At 44.8% G+C, this 20,730-nt stretch overlaps 1 protein-coding gene across 20 annotated transcripts in view; it reads left to right on the plus strand.

Moving 5' to 3' along the window:
* Window positions 1-20,730, plus strand: part of AMBRA1 (autophagy and beclin 1 regulator 1) — a 203,982-nt gene that overhangs the window by 163,476 nt on the left and 19,776 nt on the right. For all 20 annotated transcript variants that reach the window (XM_055281705.2, XM_055281712.2, XM_055281711.2 and 17 more), the window contains 3 exons: window positions 1,972-2,160; window positions 3,390-3,544; window positions 18,296-18,435. In XM_055281705.2, the coding sequence (XP_055137680.1) occupies window positions 1,972-2,160; window positions 3,390-3,544; window positions 18,296-18,435 (484 nt within the window). The remainder of the gene's footprint in view (window positions 1-1,971; window positions 2,161-3,389; window positions 3,545-18,295; window positions 18,436-20,730) is intronic.

A 20,730-nucleotide genomic window follows, 5' to 3' on the forward strand; every position in this document is an offset into this window, starting at 1 on the left:
CACCGCGCCCGGCCCCTCGAGACATTAAATGTAGATAAAATGGTAACTGTTCAAAGCTGTCTTAAAGCCCGTAGAGTCCCCTCTCCTTTCCTATTTAGGTTCATGTACTACTTAATATTGATGATTTCTTTATTTTCTTTCTCTCCCTGCTTTTGGTGGTTAGAGTGTAAATTGTTAAGTTTCTTTTTATTTTTCTGAGCATTGTCAGCCTCAGAGTTAGAAAACCAAGATGGTCTCACTTCTGAAACTTCTCCCGGTTCCTTTGGTTCTATATTCCCAGCTGGATTCATGTGTTGATCCAGAAAAGGAGAGGGATATTGCCATATCTTTTTTTGTTTGTTTTTGTTTTTGTTTTGGCAAAGGGCTTGGGACCCTGAGTAGTAAGTAGCAGATGGTCCCAGTCCTAACTAGATAAATCTAGCCTTACAGGCTAGACCAGATGGTAGGTTGGGAGTTGAGCAGTAGAAAGGCCTAATGGTGATAGCAGTGAGTATTTGGATATCATTATTTTATTAGTTAGCAAACAGAACCATCCTTGTGGTCCCTCTTCGGTTTTATGCGTAATGGTGCTGTAGGTGTCAGCCCCCGAGTTGGCACAATAGCCTAATCAATGTGTTCTGATGCCTTTTTTGATATACACTGTCATCTCATTAGCAACACACAGGGAAAGGAGAACAAATAGAGTTTTACAAATCACTCTAAGTATCAGATCACATAAGCCTGGGGGCGTCTGAAAGAGCAATTCCTTGTTTTGTTTTCCTTGAGGTAATTTCCTAGGGAAACTTGCCCTTGACTTTTTTTGGATTACTGCAGTAGATCACTTGGACTCTGGCGAGGGCAGTAGATCACTTGGACTCTGAGTTTGGCTTCTAAAAAATTACCACAATGCCTCTGACAGTGGACATCTCCTTCAAATAAGAGAAACAGTAAAAAGTTTTTTTGCTTGAGGTATATCTAAATGAGACAAAGCCCTGATGAGCTTGGTCTGTTTGAATGTGTTGTGCTGTTCTGCCTGGGCCCATGATGTGGGCACTCTTGTTCTATGCTTACATCAAGGGTAAGCCACTTCTTCCTGGCAGGGAATCACACAGTGGGACTCAGAGAGGGATTCAGATGAAAACTGAAACAAAGCCTATAGGCACAGTGCCAGTTAACATCTCATTGGTCCTGTTCTGTTGAGTGGATGCTCCTCACTAACGGACATTCCTCCACCCTCAGATCTTGCCACCTTACCAGGCTGAGCCTGCTGCCTGCCTGACCCTGCAGTTTGTTCTCAGGAACTGCTAAGTGCAGACTAGGGCTGCCATGGACATTGGCATAGAGCATAGTGGGAAATGAAAAGAGCCCTGGCCATCCAGCCGCAGCTGGGCTTTGTTCTGTTTCCTCTCTTGGTAGAGTTAGAGATTAGTATTAGCAAGGAGCTCTTCCAGAAAACTGGTCTCTAGATGTTCCAGTTCTCTTTCTCTTAAATGAGAAAGTAAGATACAAATTTATGAAATGACTTTCTTCTCCAAGGTCACATAATGGGTGTTGAGTAGGATTCCTGCCCCAAGAAAGCTCTACCTGTATCACCTTTTTCTTGGAACCAATGGGTTTGCATTTCCATTTATCTTAGTTTTGATCTCTGGGACAATAACAGCTGTTAAATGGCTCTCTAGGAATAATTTTTAATAACTTTTTCCTTATCTAATCTCTCAAGCGGTATTTCCTAAATGTGAACTAAGACTCAGCAGGTGGTTGTGGTGGTGTTGACTATCCTGTAGTTTCCTGCTAAGGTGGGAAAAGAGACATACTTTTCTTGCCTCCTGTGTTTGGTTCATTTGACATTTTAGTTTGAATGAGAAGGTATTCTTTACCATTTCTAGACAAGGTTCAGGCCCTTACGAAGTCCCTAAAGTTTCTTGGCCCCAGAATTTTTACAGTATCAACTCCAAAGTTTCTTATCCTCTTTTCCTTCTTTGTCTGATGCAGCCTCCGTGAATGTGCTGGTGCAGAACTGCAAGATCTACAATGATGCCAGCTGTGACATTTCTGCAGATGGCCAGCTCCTGGCAGCTTTCATCCCCAGCAGCCAGAGGGGCTTTCCCGATGAAGGCATCCTGGCAGTGTACTCCCTGGCCCCCCATAACCTGGGTGAAATGCTCTACACCAAGCGATTTGGTAAGGGATAGGAAGCCCAACCTAATGACAGAGGGACGCTGGTGCCTTGGCATGGTCATTGCTAGGTGAGGCACGGCTTGGGTGGGAGTAATGGTCACATGCTGCCCCTACCTTCACTGGGGCACAGGCCAGAGAAAGATTGCTTTGCAGGAGTGCTGGCTAGTAACATTGCAGAAGCATCTCAGCATTAGAGTCCTACCACGTGCCCCTGTTACGATGTCCAGGAATAAGGGAGGAGGTGGTTGTGGCAGACACATGCACCGCAAGACAGTTTGGCATCGTGTATTTAAAACCTCCCAAAATGTGTCAGCTGTTTGGCAATCCAGCTTTTAAGGAAATAATCAGAAAACTATACAAAGATTTACATACAAGGGTTTTCACAGCAGTGTTACCATACAGAAAAATGTCAAATTGTTGCCTTGAAACTGTTTTTGTTTGTTTGTTTGTTTGTTTGTTTGTTTTGCGGGGGGGTGGGGTGGGTGTTTTGTTTTGCTGGTGTCACCTTGAGTCGAATTTAAGTGTTTTTTTTTTTTTTTTAAGAGTTGACTAAACAAATGATGGTGCAGTGATAGAACTGCTCCATTGGCCCTTAAAATGCTCTTACTGAACAGTGTTCATAATGTAGTAAATGAAAAAAGTAGGTTTCAAAATAGTAATTACAGGATGTTAACAATTTTTTAAAATGTTGATAACAACGGTTAGCATTTATTAAGTACTTTTTTTTTTTTTTTTTTTTTTTTTTGAGATGGAATTTCGCTCTTGTTGCCCAGGCTGGAATGTAATGGCAGGATCTCAGCTGACCGCAACCTCCACCTCCCGGGTTCAAGCGATTCTCCTGCCTCAGCCTCTGGAGTAGCTAGGATTACAGGCATGTGCAACCACGCCTGGCTAACTTTGTATTTTTAGTAGAGACGGGGTTTCTCCATGTTGGTCAGGCTGGTCTCAAACTCCCTACCTCAGGTGATGCCCCTGCCTTGGCCTCCCAAAGTGCTGGAATTACAGGCGTGAGCGACCGCATTCAGCCTTATTAGGTGCTTTCTGTATGTCAAACACTATACTCAGTATGTGTGTGCCTTCTCATCATACTCCTCACTACAGTCCTATGACATAACACCAGGATGAGCAAGTGAATATGAAGATTAGAGAAAAAGAGAAGAGTAAGAGTGAAAGTTGTTTCCTTGGAATGGTCAGAAGCCTAGGAAATATCTCTCTGTTCTGTTGGTCCTCAGGTCCCAACGCCATTTCGGTGAGCCTGTCCCCAATGGGCAGATATGTAATGGTGGGCTTGGCCTCACGAAGGATCCTGCTGCACCCCTCCACAGAGCACATGGTGGCCCAGGTCTTCAGGCTGCAACAGGCCCATGGTGGAGAGACCTCCATGAGGGTGAGTGCCATTGCTTGTGCCTTCACTGTATGGCAGCTCCCCTAGGCTTGGAAGGGTAATGAGGGGACAGTGGTGTGACCTCCCAGCCAGGACCAGAGCTATCACACAGTCATAAGGAGTAAGGAAGGGCTCTAGTCAAGCCCATCCATGACCAGCAGCCTTCATTTGTGGAAGCTCTGGACTATCAAAGGCCCTTCCTCACACCCTAGAATATGTGCTGCATTCCCCAGAGGCCTGTAAGTATCTTCAGATAAACTGAATACTTCCTTACTTCTACATGAAACTTTTAATCTGGAGATGCATAAAGGACCCAATGAAATGCTTATTTTTAAAGCTTTTTTTTTGTGTGTGTGTGTGAGGAAACAAGCTGTAAAAAGTAATAGTATGCCATGAAATGTTTTTTTCCTGTGGGTTATAATTATGATGGAAGATGAAGACTTTAGGCAGTTGCTGTATTCTTAATCATCCCATTCATTTCACCAGTGAAGAAAAAGTCCTGTCTAGGACCCTCTCTTGTCTAAGGCATGTCTCTCTTATATTGCCATAAAAGCCTTCTGGGCATCCTGTGGTTCGTGGCCTTTTGGCCTCAGCCAGACTAATGTGCCTGAGTGAGCGTCCCACGTCCCATAGGTGCTCATTTAGCCAGGTTTTTGTCAAGGGGATTCAAGCATTTGAACAGTTCTCTAATGAGATAGTATTTAAGCTTTGTCAGAAACCAAGAACCTGTGAATTTCCTTAGTACTTTGTGCAGTCTGTACCATTTATAGTTGGATGTACTTGTTGGTCCATTTTTTTCTACTTTAGCTGTGTAGTGTATGTGTTTAATCCACCCAGTTTGGTTCAGTGTAAGCTCCTTAGAGGGATATCCCTCAGGTCCCTCATTTAGTGCTGTGCATGTGGATGGTTGTTGAATGTCTGGAATGGGAAGCATTTGTTTTAAATAAAAAAACTAAGAGCACCCATTATATACAAAGTGATAGAAAGTGGGTGGCCTAGTGTGGTCCTTTCCTCTCCAGCCTCTTCTCCCTCCTGTCTCCAACAGATATCCTCTGTCCAACTACACTCAGCCACTTTCCAAGCTTCTTGAATTTGACAAAGTGCCTTCTTGCCAGGGTACCTTTACTTGGAATGCCCTTCTGTCCCCTATCTCTAGCTACCTGCAAGCTTTTTACTTCTTAATAGAATTGATCACTCGTTCCTTGTGCTATCATTGTACCTCTTACACATTCTTTTTTTTTTTTTTTTTTTTTTTTTTTGAGACGGAGTCTCGCTCTGTCGCCCGGGCTGGAGTGCAGTGGCACGATCTCGGCTCACTGCAAGCTCCGCCTCCTGGGTTCACACCATTCTCCTGCCTCAGCCTCTCCGAGTAGCTGGGACTACAGGCGCCCGCCACCACGCCCGGCTAATTTTTTGTATTTTTAGTAGAGACGGGGTTTCACCGTGGTCTCGATCTCCTGACCTCGTGATCCGCCCGCCTCGGCCTCCCAAAGTGCTGGGATTACAAGCGTGAGCCACCGCGCCTGGCCACCTCTTACACATTCTTGTGTCAGTACTTGTCACACCAAACTGCAGTTATTTGTTTCCACGTCACTGTCCTCTCCTGGGCTGTGAGCTTGAGAATAGAGACTGTGTCTGTTTTATCTTTATGAAGTCTAAGACTTCATGCGGAACCTGACACTTAGTAGAAAGTGAATGAATAAATGAAAGAGAATCTCAAAAAACAAATAAATAAAAATAAGCATCCTCCTTATCATTTCTAGGTGGTAACTAGCAGAACCAATGATGGGTAACATAACATCATGTCCCACCAAGCTTCTGAGAGGAAAACAAGTCATTCTCTGCTGTTGATATCACAATGACAAGAAGGTTCTGGTCTTGAATTCCATATGGCTGGAAATATTTGACATTGGGTGAACAGGAGATGTCACTGTGGGATGTTCATCAAGTCTATTTTCTTATCTAGATATTTGAGGATGGAAGTTGAGTTTTCGTTTAAATATTCTTCTTTTGCTTCTCTTAAGCAGCCTTGGCTGGTAAAAGCACCTGTTCTCTGCTTTTCACCACCTGGAATCCCAGTCCCAACAGCTGTTCTTCTAACCCTTCCGGCCTAATTGTGGAATAATTGTTTATAATCATTAAGAGACAGAATCTGATTTTGGTAGCTCTGACCTCTCTAGCCTCTTTCATAAGCCAGGGCTCTTGCCCAGCTCCTGCACACAGCCTGCCAGTCCTCCATCCTAGCACAGTTCCACTTTTCCATAGTAGCCAGAAACATCTGGCTGAAGACAAACAGTTACAAAGCAGAAGCCAAGGTGATGGGATCTGTTGTCACATATGGGGCTGGCAGCTCAAGGAATGTAGTTAGAGAGGAGATGTGGTAATCCATTCAGCCCCTGGCTGTCCTGCCAAGGGGCTCAAGGCAGCTAGCCAGCAGCTGCATGCTTGGTGACTGCAGTTACCACTGCCAGGCTGCCTGGTGAGCCTTTTTTGATTCTCAGTAGGTACTATCTGCCACCAAGCACTAAGAAAGGGAGCTGAAGTACCCAGAAAGTTCCCATTTGGGAAGTGTCCCTGTCACCCAAGAGACAGGATCAAGGCATCTCAACAAGGTTTAGGTCAACCAAGTGTCCACCCAGTCTGACTTTAAACCCCCATGCTACAGAAAGGTTTCTGGTTTTCCAGGTCTTGGTTGCCCCTTACGTCCAAAGGCACCAGATCACTCAGCAAATGTCCCTGAATTCAGTGATTGGTGGAAGGGAAGACACGAGCTTTTTTGGATAGCTGTGCTGTATCACCGTTTAAGGCAAGAAGTGAATTTTTGTCTGAGAACAGGGAGCAAGGGTTTAATGGGACAGTACAGCGTCTCCCTCTTTGCACAGGTAAGTATAGGTGGGTGTCTCCATCTCTAAAGTCAAGCTCTGGCCATAAAGGAATGCTTTAGTGGGTAATGGGCCTGTCCTAGAGCCTTGCTACCCAGAATTCCCTTTCTGTCTGGTGTTACCTCTTGGAATTCACTGTGGTAATGTTCAGAGAGGCAAATGTGTTGGGCCAACAGACATTCCCAGGAGAACATCCTCCAGAGCATTGATTTATTTTAAGATGGCACTAAGTGACATCTCTCCCCAAGAGATGATCTCTGACACAATCCAATATGAAAACTCTTCTGAAAATGAATTGCTAATTGCTATTAGCCTTGATGCACTTACCCTAAGCAGTTCTTCAGACTTCTGGATTAGTGCTTCTCAAACTGTGGTTCCTGGACAACTTACATTAGAACTACATGGGTCCTTACTAAAATACAGATCCGTGTCAGACCTAAAATCAGAATAAGAATGGGAGTCAGAGGGACCCGGGATTAGTATTTTTAAAACAAGATTTCCTTCATTTTAGGTGTCTGCCCTCAGCCTCCTCAGCAAGGCAGTCAGTCTCAGGTCTACTTGCCATTGTTTCGTGCATGATGCTTTGATTCTTCGCTAATTATGTTGCAGGCACAGTGGTGTTTGTCTTCTGTTTCCTACCAAACTCAGCTTTTTGGCTGTCTGCGCCTCACCTCCCATCTTTTCTCGGCTGTTGCTGCTTTCCAGGTTTCTCCCTTGAATAGCTGTATGTGCTGGAGTCTTTTCTTTATGTTGAATCATTTTAATTTTTGTCCTTATTTCTAGGATCTAGGGTCCTTTTGATCTTTCCCTTCTCTGTTTATCGTGTTAGTCCTCCCAGTTTTAATGATGGGTAAGTCAGGAAAGTAAGACTGGGCGCATATTTTCTCTCTCCCTTCCCACTGTCCATTTGTGATTCCTCCAGACTGGATGTGCTACTCTCTATGACTCAGAATCTTATTTTCTGTCTGTTTCCCTTCTACTTGAGCCAGAGAGGGCTTTTTGTTAATTTTTGTTTTGTTTTTAGGTTAAGCTTTTAGAGACTGCTGAGCTGAAGTTTTGCTGAATTCTCAAAACACTAAACTGCCTGTGTTCCCTCTCGGCTTTCATTTTCTAATTGGAACCAGGCACAATATTGTAACAGAGAACTGCAATTAATTTTCTAAAACAGTGGCAACTTGCACAGTATAATAACTTTGGTTGTAACCAAGTGAAAGCATAATAACAAAAATACAAAATTACTAATGAAACCAGAAAGAGTCATATACCACATTCTTCCTCTAGTTTGTATCTCAGTAAGTGCTGTGTTACTTAGGAATAGGGGCAGAAGCCTGCAACTAGGCAGGGAGGTTCAGGGACATGAGGGCGAAGCTAGGGCATTTTGAGCTAGAAAGCAAGAATAAGGATTAGTGCTTTCAACACTGGAATTAACATGGACCACCCCCACCTCCCAATAAGTGGGGATTGTAGGCACATAAGTGGTTTAGTAAGAAGTGAAAAAGATCCTCATTGCCTAATCGCTGCAGATCCTAGAGGCACTAGGAACTTGAATCTCACCGGGAGTAGTTTGCTTTTCTCTCAGGTCATTTTATTGGCAGAAGGGATGACTAAGGACACCTTCATTTGACTTGGGTTGAGGAGGAAGCTCTGGGATACAATGCAGTTTAGCTCCCCCTTCTCCATGGAACAGTATTGTGGTCTTTAAGGGAAAGCCTCCAATACCTAAGGGTCAATTTTATTGAAAGCTTTTTCTTTGTGGCTGTGTGGTAAAACCGTAGCCAAGGGTTGAGTGAGTGTTACTCAGACAAATCAATAGTTTGTAGGACACATTGAAAAGAAAGTATCCATCTCTCTCCCTCTCCTCCTCTTCCCCTCCCCATTGCCCTTCTTCTTTCTTCCTTTCTTGACCTAAGAGTTTTGCTGGTCAGTAGTGGACTATCCCTTTATACCCCTTCTCCCTCTAGAGCGCTAGCAATATGCCTCCCCCTCACCCTAAACAGGTCCCAGGCAGCAGGGAAGGAAAGCAGGTTTGTTCCTTTTTTTTTTTTTTTTTTTTGATATGGAGTCTCCCTCTGTCGCCCAGGCAGGAGTGCAGTGGCACAACCTTGGCTCACTGCAACCTCCGCCACCTGGGTTCAAGTGATTCTCCTGCCTCAGCCTCCTGATTAGCTGGGTCTGCAGGCACTCTCCACCATTCCCGGCTAATTTCACTATGTTGACCAGGCCGGTCTCGAACTCCTGACCTCAGGTGATCCACCCGCCTCTGCCTCCCAAAGTGCTGCGATTACAGGCATGAGCCACCGCTCCCGGCCTGTTACCATTTTTTATAGACCTACATCCCACCCAAATCTGATTGCGCAGCAGTTCTCAATGTGTGCCCCCAGGGGACCACATCGACATCTCTAGGGAACTTATTAGAAATGCAGATTCTCAGCCCCACTTGAGATCTGCTGAGTCAGAAACTCTGGGGGCGAGGCCCAGCCATGTGTGTTTTAACAAGCCTTCTGGATGACTCTGTGCGCTAAGTTAAGAACGAACCATGGGCTGTAGGGCGATTCCATCTAGACCTTGCCTGTCAATATATCTTGATCCTTTCTGCTTTTGTTCTTGCTCTATCTCTTACTATCTCTGAAAATAAACATTAGGTTGCTTGCTTTCTTTTATACTGTTGGGTATCCATCCTTACAGAGACTAATGATGGCTGCTGCTGCTGATGATGATCATCATCATTATTATTATAAGTTCAGTAAAATGAACCATAGAAAAAATTTGGGATCCAGACTTCTCAAATTAGTGGTAACTATAGTTGTGGCTTAGATCCTGGATCAGGATGAGTGCCCAGTGCTGTCAGCAGAATTTATATAACTTCACAAATATAGGCTCTTTTGACTTGTCCCAGCTTTATTCTTCAATCTACAAACTTTATTATGACTCTCTGCTTCCCTGCCCTTGAATTGAACTTACAATATAGTCCTAATCATCTGTACTTACCTATATTCTGCAAGTTTGATTTCCAAAAGTGACCTAGAATTCTAGTTCAATCCAGAGTTTTCCAAATTTCTAGATTTCTCTAGAAATCTAAGGAAACTGAGCCTTTTCTTAATCTTGTCTGGACTTGGGGGTGGCAAATACCAAAAATAATGATATTTTATTTTTGTATCCTGGAAGGGTACTATTTCTGCAAGGGGAGATTGGGATAAAAGAGAGACGGCTTTGTTGTCAGAAATGATTTACTCCTTCCTAAGATTTTGTCCTCATTAATTTTCTTAAAGCTGCCTGTCAGTTGATTAAAAGCTGCTTCCGCTGCAATTATCTTAAAGTTGACTTCTGAGATGTGGCACAAAGCATCTATCCTCAAAAAGTTCTTTTCTTCAGAACATTGTAGGAAAAGGGGGAAGGGGTATAGGAGAAGTAAAAGATGTCTCTGGTGCGATTTGTCAGAGAAGGGAGGGGGGCAAGATAAAAATTAAAAATAACACTAGAACTGCACTCAAAGCCATTCATTTAGGAAATTTTTCCACGACAGATTCACCAACTCTGACAGTGTCTTTCCTCTGTGGCCTCTTAGTAGAGTGCAGTCTATGCTGCATTTTATTCTCTTCACTCAGACTTTATTGAGCCCCTATCATTGGTCTAGGAATGCAGCAGTGAACAAAATGGACCTAGTCCCTTCCTCTGTAGTGCGTCCATGTTCAATGCCTGGCTTCTTCTGGTCTTTTCACTGCCATCTCCCCAGCCCTCACTGTGCTTAGTTAGCTGCGGGAGGCGTGCAACGTTTGCTTCCTAAGTGTGTGTTACTTTGAAATCTCATGTGCCCTGGGTTTCTCTACATGTCCACGCATGTGTACCCTGCTCACCACCACTATCACTGAAACAGCCCTTTACTCAGTATGCCCTAATTGAATCAAGGTACTAATGAGATAATCCTGAAAATAGGGAGCATCTTACTCATTTCCACGATGTTTTTTTTTTTTTTTTTGAGACGGAGTCTCGCTCTGTAGCCCGGGCTGGAGTGCACTGGTGCGATCTCGGCTCACTGCAAGCTCCACCTCCCGGGTTCACGCCATTCTCCTGCCTCAGCCTCTCGAGTAGCTGGGACTACAGGCGCCTGCCACCACTCCCGGCTAATTTTTTTGTATTTTTAGTAGAGACGGGGTTTCACTGTGTTAGCCAGGATGGTTTTGATCTCCTGACCTCGTGATCCGCCCGCCTTGGCCTCCCAAAGTGCTGGGATTACAGGCATGAGCCACCGTGCCCAGCCCGATGTTTTCTTTTTTTTTGTTTTTGAGACGGAGTTTCGCTCTTGTTGCACAGGCTGGAGTGCAATGGCACGATCTCGGCTCACTGCAACCTCTGCCTCCTGGGTTCAAGTGATTTTCCTGCCTCAGCCTCCCGAGTAGCTGGGATTACAGGTGCATGCCACCACCCCGGCTAATTTCTGTATTTTTAGTAGAGACAGGGATTCACCATGTTGGTCAGGCTGGTCTCGAACTCCTGACCTTGTGATCCGCCTGCCTCAGCCTCCCAAAGTGCTGGGATTACAGGCATGAGCCACCGCGCCCGGCCTCGTTTGCACAGTTCTAACCGATATCAGTGAGTTTCTCCAGGTTCTAGTTCCAGCATTGAGACATGATGAGAGGTTCCCAGTAGATAGTTTAAAAAGTGAAAGGCAAAACATCCTTTTTTTCAAGAATTGGTAGGAAAATCAATTCATATATTTATAAAAGCTGAAAGTATTTAATATAATCCCTGTCCTGAACAGAGAAATACTACTTCTTACACACACACACACACACACAAATGGATCAAGCAAAAGATATAGAAACATTCTCTTATCCAAGGTGAATCTCTAGAACTCATTAGACCATTTCCTTTGAGATGCAGAAAGCCACAGAAGTTCAAGAGCTTGTGTTGTGCTCTGTGCCCAGAGATGTGGAAATCAGAGTAATTGCTTTCTTTCTGTTTATTTATTTTTTGAGATAGAGTTTCACTCTGTTGCCCAGGCCGGAGTGCAGTGGCATGATCTCGGCTCACTGCAGCCTCTGCCGCCCGGGTTCAAGCAATTCTCCTGCCTCAGCCTCCCAAGTAGCTGGGATTACAGGCACCTGCCACTGCGCCTGGCTAATTTTTGTATTTTTAGTAGAGATGGGGGTTCACCATCTTGGTCAGGCTGGTCTTGAACTCCTGACCTCGTGATTCACCCACCTCGGCCTCCCAAAGTGCTGGGATTACAGGCATGAGCCACCACGCCTGGCCTATTTGTTTAAAATTTTTTTTTAAGACACAGGATTTCACCCACGGTGGAGTGCAGTGGCACAATCATAGCTCACTGTAAATTTTAATAACTGGACTCAAGCAATCCTCTCACCTCAGCCTCCCAAGTAGCTAGGATTAAAGGTATGTGCCACCATGCCTGGCTGTTTATTTGAAGACACGCAGATCCTGCTATGTTGGCTAGGTTGGTCTTGAACTCCTGGTGCCAGGTGATCTTCCTGTCTCGGCCACCCAAAGTGCTGGGACTATAGGCAGAAGCCATCACGCCCAGCGAGTATAATTTCTGGGAATTCCAGAAGCCGTGAGTGCCTCAGTATTTCTTTTAGCACAGAAGTAGATTCCTCAGCTGAAGTAATCTCTGTGCTTTGATCCTAATGGCCAGGGGTGGCCTTTGGAAAGCAGCGGGCCAATTGAAAAATAAAAAGCTTGTCCTCTGACTGCCCTTGGGGTCTCCTTGAGGAACAAATGAATAAGACAAAGTTTGTAGGACTCAGCAAATCATAGGAGGTTGCCTAGAAATGCCTTGAAGGCAGCACATTGTCAATAGTAACAAAGGGCAACAAATTTGAACAAATTAAAAAAAAAAAAAGGCTGTTTGCTGTTTGCCCTTTTTTTCTGCTGGGAGAGAGCTTTGGTTTGGATATGTGCAATCTAGGCAGATTTGTTCCTGCTTCAAAGGGGGAGAGTTAGGTGACTTGGTATTTTGATTTTTTAAAAATTTCCAGACAAAGGTATGATTTGGGTTTTTAAATAATCACTTTAGAAATTGGGTGCACTGGCCGGGCGCGGTGGCTCATGCCTGTAATCCCAACACTTTGGGAGGCTGAGGCGGGTGGATCACCTGAGATCGGGAGTTCGAGACCAGCCTGGCCAACATGGAGATACCCCGTCTCCACTAAAAATACAAAATTAACCGGGCGTGGTGGCCAATGCCTGTAATCCCAGCTACTCAGGAGGCTGAGGCAGGAGAATCGCTTGAACCCAGGAGGCAGAGGTTGCGGTGAGCTGATATCATGTCACTGCACTCCAGCCTGGGCAACAAGAGCGAAACTCCATCTCAAAAAAAAAAAAAAAAATGAGTGCACTGCCTGTGAGTTAGCCCTGCTCTCTCAAAACAGTAAAAATTTAAAAACAATAAAAATTGGCCAGGCACAGTGGCTCACGCCTGTAATCCCAGCACTTTGGGAGGCCGAGGCGGGCGGATCACAAGGTCAGGAGATCAAGACCATCCTGGCTAATACGGTGAAACCCCATCTCTACTAAAAATACACAAAATTAGCCGGGCATGGTGGCAGTCGCCTGTAGTCCCAGCTACTCAGGAGGCTGAGGCAGGAGAATGGCATGAACCCAGGAGGTGGAGCTTGCAGTGAGCCAAGATCGTGCCACTGCACTCCAGCCTGGGTGACAGAGCGAGGCTCCATGTCAAAAAATAAAAAATAATAATAATAAAAATTATAAAAATTACATCAACATTCTGTGAATTCTGAATTCCAACATAGAATATAAAGGTTTGGAGACAGTAAAAGAAATTAAAGTTTTTAAAAAGCAATCAGACTTTCCTAGGGGTGAAGAAACTCAATAATTCATTGATCTAAGCAGATCAACAGCTGGAAAGGAAGAAAAGATGGCCAAGGTATCTCTCCCACTGCCACTCTAGGATATGTGCATTTCTCAGCCTGTGACAAGATATGTAGCCATCCATTCCCGATGGAAAGGTCAGCTGTCTCTTAGCATCTACTTTCTATTGATTTTTTCCTCTTCTCAGTTGATTCTCTTCTAGTAACCCTCACTAAAACCTTAAGCCTTCCTTAATTCCCATCATTACCCAGAAGGCATTTTTCCTCCTCACAGTTCCTTTCTTCCTCAAAGCCCCCTTGCTTTGCACCTTGCACCTTTTCCCACAGCTCTTCTAGCCTCAGTTTCCAGTTGTCCCCTTCCTCCAGCCAGCTTCCATTTTCTTGGTTAAAGAAGATCAGCCAACTGCACTTGACCTCTGGCCACCACTGCGAGGTTTTAGCTTTACAGATGATGAGATTCCCAAATGTAAACAAAATAACCACAAAGTTTTTCTTTTAGCTTCTTATCTGGGCTGATCTGAACAGTGCTGTTTGCTGCTTGAACTACTGGTCTGAGTTTTATTGGCATGCAGTAGGGGAAAAAAAAATACGACCATCTTGTTGAGGGCTGCAATACCTTTTTCCTCTTCATTTTAAAAGGATGGAGAAGAAGGTTTTCCACTGACCTCCTGGCTCCCTCTCATTCTTTTCCTGTCTATCTTTGAACGAGAAACAAGACACTTTTAGTTTTGATCTGAGAACTGTTTTCTCTTGCTCTCACTTCCTATTAGAGTTTGAGGGGTAGAGAGGCAAGTGGTACAAGAGATTGTCTTGGACACTAGAAGTGGAGCAATCATTGTCTTCTACTCCGTTAGAACCACAAAGATCTTGGCAACCAGACTCATTCCCTGTTGACATGCTGAGACTGCACCAACTCTAAGAAATTTCTTCTTTCTAGCATATTGATTCTATTTCCCTTCATAGATGTTAGACAGAAATGAGAACAATCTACTTTGGGAAGAGGGGTTGCTGTCAGCATTCGTCATATACCAGGGAAGAGCTGCAGTGGAGACAGGTGAAACCAGGACTCGTCAATCATGATTCAGCAGCTGGGTTTTGTCTTCAGCCCCACAGAGGGTCCCCTGTTCCTGATAATCTGTCCAGTGTAATAGAATTTGGTGGTGTAGCTGCACGGCATGTCTCTCGTGTCAGAGAGAAGAGTGGGGGACAGGGTGGGTGTTCAGCAGGCCACCCAAGCTTTGTTCTGAACATCCCATGGGGAGCTTCAGGGTACCTGACTAGTATTAAGGAAACCTTTACTTGAGATGTTTTTAGGGTGTCTGTACATGAAGACCAGAGCCATCTCTTATATTGTCTTTGTCAGTACTGATGACCTTTGGGATTACAGAGCCCCAGTCCCCACGGAAATCTAAAAGGGGACTCACAACTCACCCAGTCTCTGGGTTAGAAAGACTGATGACCAAAACCATAAATGGTTTGGGATTAGCAGAGCGACATAACCATCTGTCAGTACTGAGAAACTTGTCCAGATAGTCTCTCATCTGTAGGGCTAATTGTCAGAGGTATTTCCCTTCAGTGAGGTGGACTGACAGCTGTTCAGCTTTGGCCAAGGAAAGGGGTAGACACTACATCTCTGGGTGCTTTTCAAAGTGGGCCAGATTCTCATTGTTCAAGCGTCCATTGGTTTCAGGCATGTGTGAAATGAGGATGACTGGACCAGATGACCTCTCAGCCTGTGGATCAGTGATTAACCTCCCATCCTGCACCCTCCGTGCCCTCATCTCCCTCCTTCCCACGCCGCACTAGAGTGTGCTAAGCGAGCAAGTGCTTATCAGGATCCAGGAGGCTGCTGATCTTTGTGCAGCATTTTCTGGCTTCCTGCCACAAAGCAGGATTTAGCCTAATGCCCAAACATGGGAAGAGATGTGCACTTGAGAACTGCCCTTTCGGCACTGTTTAAGGACTCGAGCATGAGGGAGTGCCATAGCTGGGGGACAGATTGATGCCCCCATGACTCCTGCCACTGCAGAAGTTGGGAAGTGGCTAGCAACAACCCGGGGGTCTCAACATTTCATTACTTCTCTCCAATCCCTCTGTGACCTTGTCTCACCTAAGCTGGGTTCATCTATCATATTGGCGTCTTGAGGGTTTTGTCCCCAAAGGAAGTTCCTATACTAAGAAGCAAATAGATAATATTTGCCTGTTAATCCCTCTGCAGCAACAAATGATAAAAGGTAAATTTGTGACAGAGTCTTGTTTGTTACTTCCTGGTCTGGAACATTTCTGGAAAAGAGGTCTTTTATTCTTTTGTTTCAGACCCCCATTTAAAAAACGCAGCACAGCAACTTAAGCATCTGATTACTAAAGTCTTATTATTCTCCTCCTTGTAAGGCTACTTTCTCTGGCCCTGTTGCCCCATTCCCTACAGTTATAAATCATTGTAGTTTTAGGGGAGACTTTGTTGTGAGGCCCATATAGAGCTACCACAGGCTCAAAACCAAGGTGCTCCCCTCAGGCACCCATTGAAGTTAACCCTCATCCCTCCTTAACTCTGGGTGTGCCCTGCTCACAGCATCTGACCTTTGGAGAAGGAAAACTAAACAGATTAAGTGATCACAGCCACAATTGTCTAATCACACCCACATTGTCCTTTTAGTATTAAAAGTTAAATGGCAAGTTCTATTTAACCATAAAGTCTATAGGTTGGACAGAAACCATTGGTTATCTTCTGAGAAGGTGAAAACCTCCATGAGAAAGAATAAAGGTGCCACACCTCATTGCTTGATTTAAAGGCAAAATATTGATTAGGTGCAAAGGAGAAAGAATGGTATTACCATATCTGTGCCCGTTCAGCCAGTGAGGCTGAGTGGAGAATAGCAGCCATGAATTTGCTTGAGACTCCTGCCAGCCAGGAGGAGATGATCCAAAGGCCAAGTAGCCACACTCCAGATAACTACGAGAGAAATTCATTAACTTCATTGGGTTCTTTTTTAATAGTCTCCTCAGTTAGAGCAAAGATTTAAGGAGCCCTAACAAATTCCTTACATTTGGAGTTGAGTCCTACAGGAAGGGTGTAGGAGGGCCCTAATGCAGCTGCCACAGGGCAGTCAGTGCTGTGCCTCAAACCTGAACCAGTTCCATGTCTGTAAAAGGCCCATTTGACCTCAGGACCATAGCTAGGCCATTCTGGAAGAGTACCATTTAGCTACCAGGGCACATTTCACAGCACCACAACACCTAGAAAATTACTAATAACAAGATTCTGTGTGTGTGTGTGTGTCAGTATATTGAGGACACGTGCTGCCGTCTTCTCTATTCTGGAGGCTGTCCTGTCAAAGGCCTTTCAGATAGGCACTCAGGGCACATGAACATGTGTTCTCAGATCCAGGGCTGCTTATCACTTGGTTTGCATAAGTGGAGTGGACTTTTAGTTCAGACTCAATCATCCCTCCCTGCCTTCCTCCCTCCCCACCTTCATCCCTCATCAGGATAGTCAGAAAAATACTTATTATTGTACCACTCTAAGTTCATTTTATGAATATTACTGTCTAAACCACATGCTCATTTGTTTTCTCTTTTTTTCCCCTTCTATCAACCCTGGGGGCAGGTAAAGGCAGATGAAATGAAGTTCATATTTGATAGATTAAAAACTGAGGAAGCAAGAAGGGAAATAAACTCCAGTTTATAGAGTTTCAGCTTCCTGTCGTTTTCATAGGCCCTGATGATCGTTTGTGAAGAGACTCAGATGCAGGTTCCTGGTTACAATAATAGCAGTTACTATTTAGGAGCTTGCACCATGGCAGGCATTTTATACATCATCTCTTTTAATCTCCCAAATTATTTGAATGTATGTGCTTGTTCTAAGTTGAGATCTAGAGATATTGTTTTGTAGTGGCATCAGGACTCGAACCCAAGTCTTATTAACTCTAAAGCCCATGTCTTTTATTCTTCCACTGACCTGCCCCATCTCTGATTAAGTTGCTTCTAAAACATATCAGAGAGTGGCCAAAGAGACTGTGAGGCCATAGTTTACCTTCAGCCCAAACCCTACATACTCAGAAAATATGCCGCTCAGAAAATACTAGCTTGGAAAAAGAGAAACAGTCAATTTAACAGTGATTTATATAAGCTAGAAACAAGTTGTGTGCCTGAACGTTCACGATTCCCCTCTGCTCCGCTCCCTCCATCTTAATGCACCTTTTAGGTTTCCTTAACAATAGCAGTTTTAACATTGCTTTTAATTAGATGAATTAAGAATGTTCTCTGATGTTATCACCCCCTCCCGCCCCCCTATCACCTCCAATTCCCCATTGCTGTGAGAGCACTGTGATTTCCATGGTAACAGGACTACCAGCCAAGACTGATGCTCACTGGTTGGCCTGGTCAGAGGAAAGTTATGGGCAGTCTGTCCTGGTATGGTGAGCTCTATGGGGCTTTCCAGGGAGTTAATTTAAAAGCAATGAAGTTTGCTAAGAGGCTCTAAGGAGAGCACATTATTAGAGCCATAGAGTCCCCTAGTATTTCTTAAAAGAGACTTAGCTCTCCCCAAAACTAAGAGAATCCCATCTCTCCTGCTGCCCCAGGTTCTCAGGCATGAGTTAAGAGTCATCCTGTTCGAAAACCAAACACCGCATGTTCTCACTCATAGGTGGGAACTGAACAATGAGAACACTTGGACACAGGAAGGGGAACATCACACACTGGGGCCTGTCGTGGGGTAGGGGGAGGGGGGAGGGATAACATTAGGAGATACACCTAATGTAACTGACGAGTTAATGGGTGCAGCACACCAACATGGCACATGTAACAAACCTGCACGTTGTGCACATTTACCCTAGAACTTAAAGTATAATAATAAAAAAAATATATATATAGAAAAAAAAGAAAAAAAAAAGAGTCATCCTGTTCCCAGACTAACCACCTCCTTTCCTCCCTGTAATTTGTTTCTCCCTGGATTTTGTTATTCTTGGTAACAAATTGTTTCTCCTCCCATTCTCTTTTTTTCCCTCTTTTCCTCTACCTAGAGAGTTTTCAACGTCCTTTATCCCATGCCTGCCGACCAGCGGAGACATGTCAGTATCAACTCTGCCCGTTGGCTGCCTGAGCCAGGGCTTGGCTTGGCCTATGGTACTAACAAAGGAGACCTGGTGATCTGCCGACCAGAGTAAGTGGCTTAAAGTGTGGGGGCTGAGGGATCACTGGGGCCGAGGACTGGGGTAATCAGTGTTCACCAGTTGGGGTCTTTTAGATGGGAAATGTCAGTCCATCTAGAGCCTGCCTCATTCTCAGCGCCACTCCTTAAAGGGTCCTCTTCCCACAGGGGCTGGTAGGGTTAGCTCCCTATTTCACATTTCATCCAGAGACTGATTTAGTGATCGTGTTTTCTTGAATCTAAAGGCAATATTTTTTTTTCTGGTTTTCCCTTGTTCTCTGGTTTCCTAGTGATACTAAAGTTTCCCTGCAGTCAAAAGCATAGATATCAAAGATTCTTTTTTAAACCCTGTTAGAAAAATTCAACAGGTGGTCTTGGGTTTGAGTAAATGCCATAGACTTTAACTTAAAAAGAGTTGGAAATAGGTATTGTTGAAACCCTAATTTATTAAACCACTGATCTCTAGTAGCCAGATTCTGTCTTGCTTGTTTTCCTTTCTGCTTGGAGCTCTAGCTTATACTAGTGAAAGCAGATTGAGAAGCTCAGTTTGGGGCCGAGCACAGTGGCTCATGCCTGTAATCCCAGCACTTTGAGAGGCTGAGGCAGGCGGATCACGAGGTCAGGAGATTGAGACCATCTTGGTCAACGTGGTGAAACCCTGTCTCTACTAAAATACAAAAAATTAGCTGGGCATAATGGCACGTGCCTGTAGTCCCAGCTACTCAGGAGGCCGAGGCAGGGGAATCGCTTGAATCTGAGAGGCAGAGGTTGCAGTGAGCTGATATCATGCCATTGCACACCAACCTAGCGACAGAGTGAGACTCTGTCTCAAAAAAAAAAAAAGAAAAGCTCAATTTACAGTCAAAGCAATTATTATCTGGTCTTGAAGTAGGGAGAAGGAGGGGATTTGTGTCTGAAGTCCTGATGTCACCCCTTCCCCTTCCTCTGGCTTTATGGAGGTCAGGGTTTCTCCAGGTATCCATTCATTAGAGACGCTGGGAGTCAGCCAGGTCTGTCATCAGTTTCCAGCCCCAGCCCGGTGGAGAGTGTGAAGCTCTGCCTCACTGCAGATCAGGCTGATTGCTGCGTGGGACGCTGCAAGGTTCCAGCCGACTAAATGCCACTTCTGCCTCCAGGCTGTCCTCGTGTTGACCTCCACTTGGTGCAGAGTCTTTTCCCAGAGTGTTCTGCAGATCACAGAGTGTGGTGTGACAGTTCCAACAGGGTCTCTGGTTATCGGAAGTGCCCGTGTTGCCTTTTGATGGGACCCTTGATAGTTTCTCCTAAAGGATGTATTTGGGTCAGCTCGTGTGGCCTGGTAGGGAACTGCTGATTGAGTCCTTATCGGCTGAGTTAGGTCAGTGGCCCAGGAGAAAGGAAAGCTGGTTCTTAGGCAGCTCGTGCATTCCATTTTGAATTCTTTGAGCTCCTCCCAAAGACTGTCTAAGCCTGGCCTGGCCAGGCTGCGCTTGGAGCTGCAAGAGTGTTTTGTGTTGCAAGCCACTTGCTCCAGAGACCATCTTTCACCATCATCTCCTTGGGTCTCTCAGTTTCTGCCCTTCCTCTGGCCTGTCCCTAGTCCCAGGATCTGTCCTGAAATACTCCTTTTCCCCAAAGCACATGATGCTGATTGTCTTATCTCTTTTGTTAACAGTTCATATGAGGAATCTAATAAGCATCTTTTCCAAAACTGGCACAGAATTCTGGACTATGATTCTACTCTTACTTACACTTCAGTTACAGGCCTTTCTTTCCCTGTTTCTCCGAGACCTCTTTCCTCAGCGGTGTTGTTTTGTCTATGGCTTCCACCACTAACTTTTGTCCCAGCCAAATTTCTAGTCCTCTCCCTTGCAAAAATAATCTACACCCAGTTCGTTGTGGCCTCACAAAGGTTTTTATGTCTGAAACCCCAGCCTACCTACTTTGTGTCAGTCACCGTCACCTCAGCTAAACATGAAACTGACTCTGGCTTCTGTTTTCTCTTCTCCCCATATGTTGCTCCAGCATCCCAGAGTCTCAGCTGGCCTAAGCCATCTTAGGCTGCCTGGGGAACTCTCTTACCCACCAAGAACTCAAGCCTCTTGCCTGAGTAAGATGGCATTAGCACTGGATGCGTTGAACAGTGTCCCGTCACAGACCAAGTTGTGCTGGACTAAGAGAAAACTAGTTTAGCCCATCTTTTTTGGTTGCTGTTCTCCTGACTTCTTGGGGTCAGGTTGGCAAATGCCTCAAGCCTTAGGGCCCAAAATGTAAGGGTACCATATAAATTGGACATGGACATGACTTAAGTTCTTCAAAGCTTAGGCA

The sequence above is a fragment of the Symphalangus syndactylus genome, chromosome 6, assembly GCF_028878055.3.
Source record: "Symphalangus syndactylus isolate Jambi chromosome 6, NHGRI_mSymSyn1-v2.1_pri, whole genome shotgun sequence".
Taxonomy (NCBI): Eukaryota; Metazoa; Chordata; class Mammalia; order Primates; family Hylobatidae; genus Symphalangus; species Symphalangus syndactylus.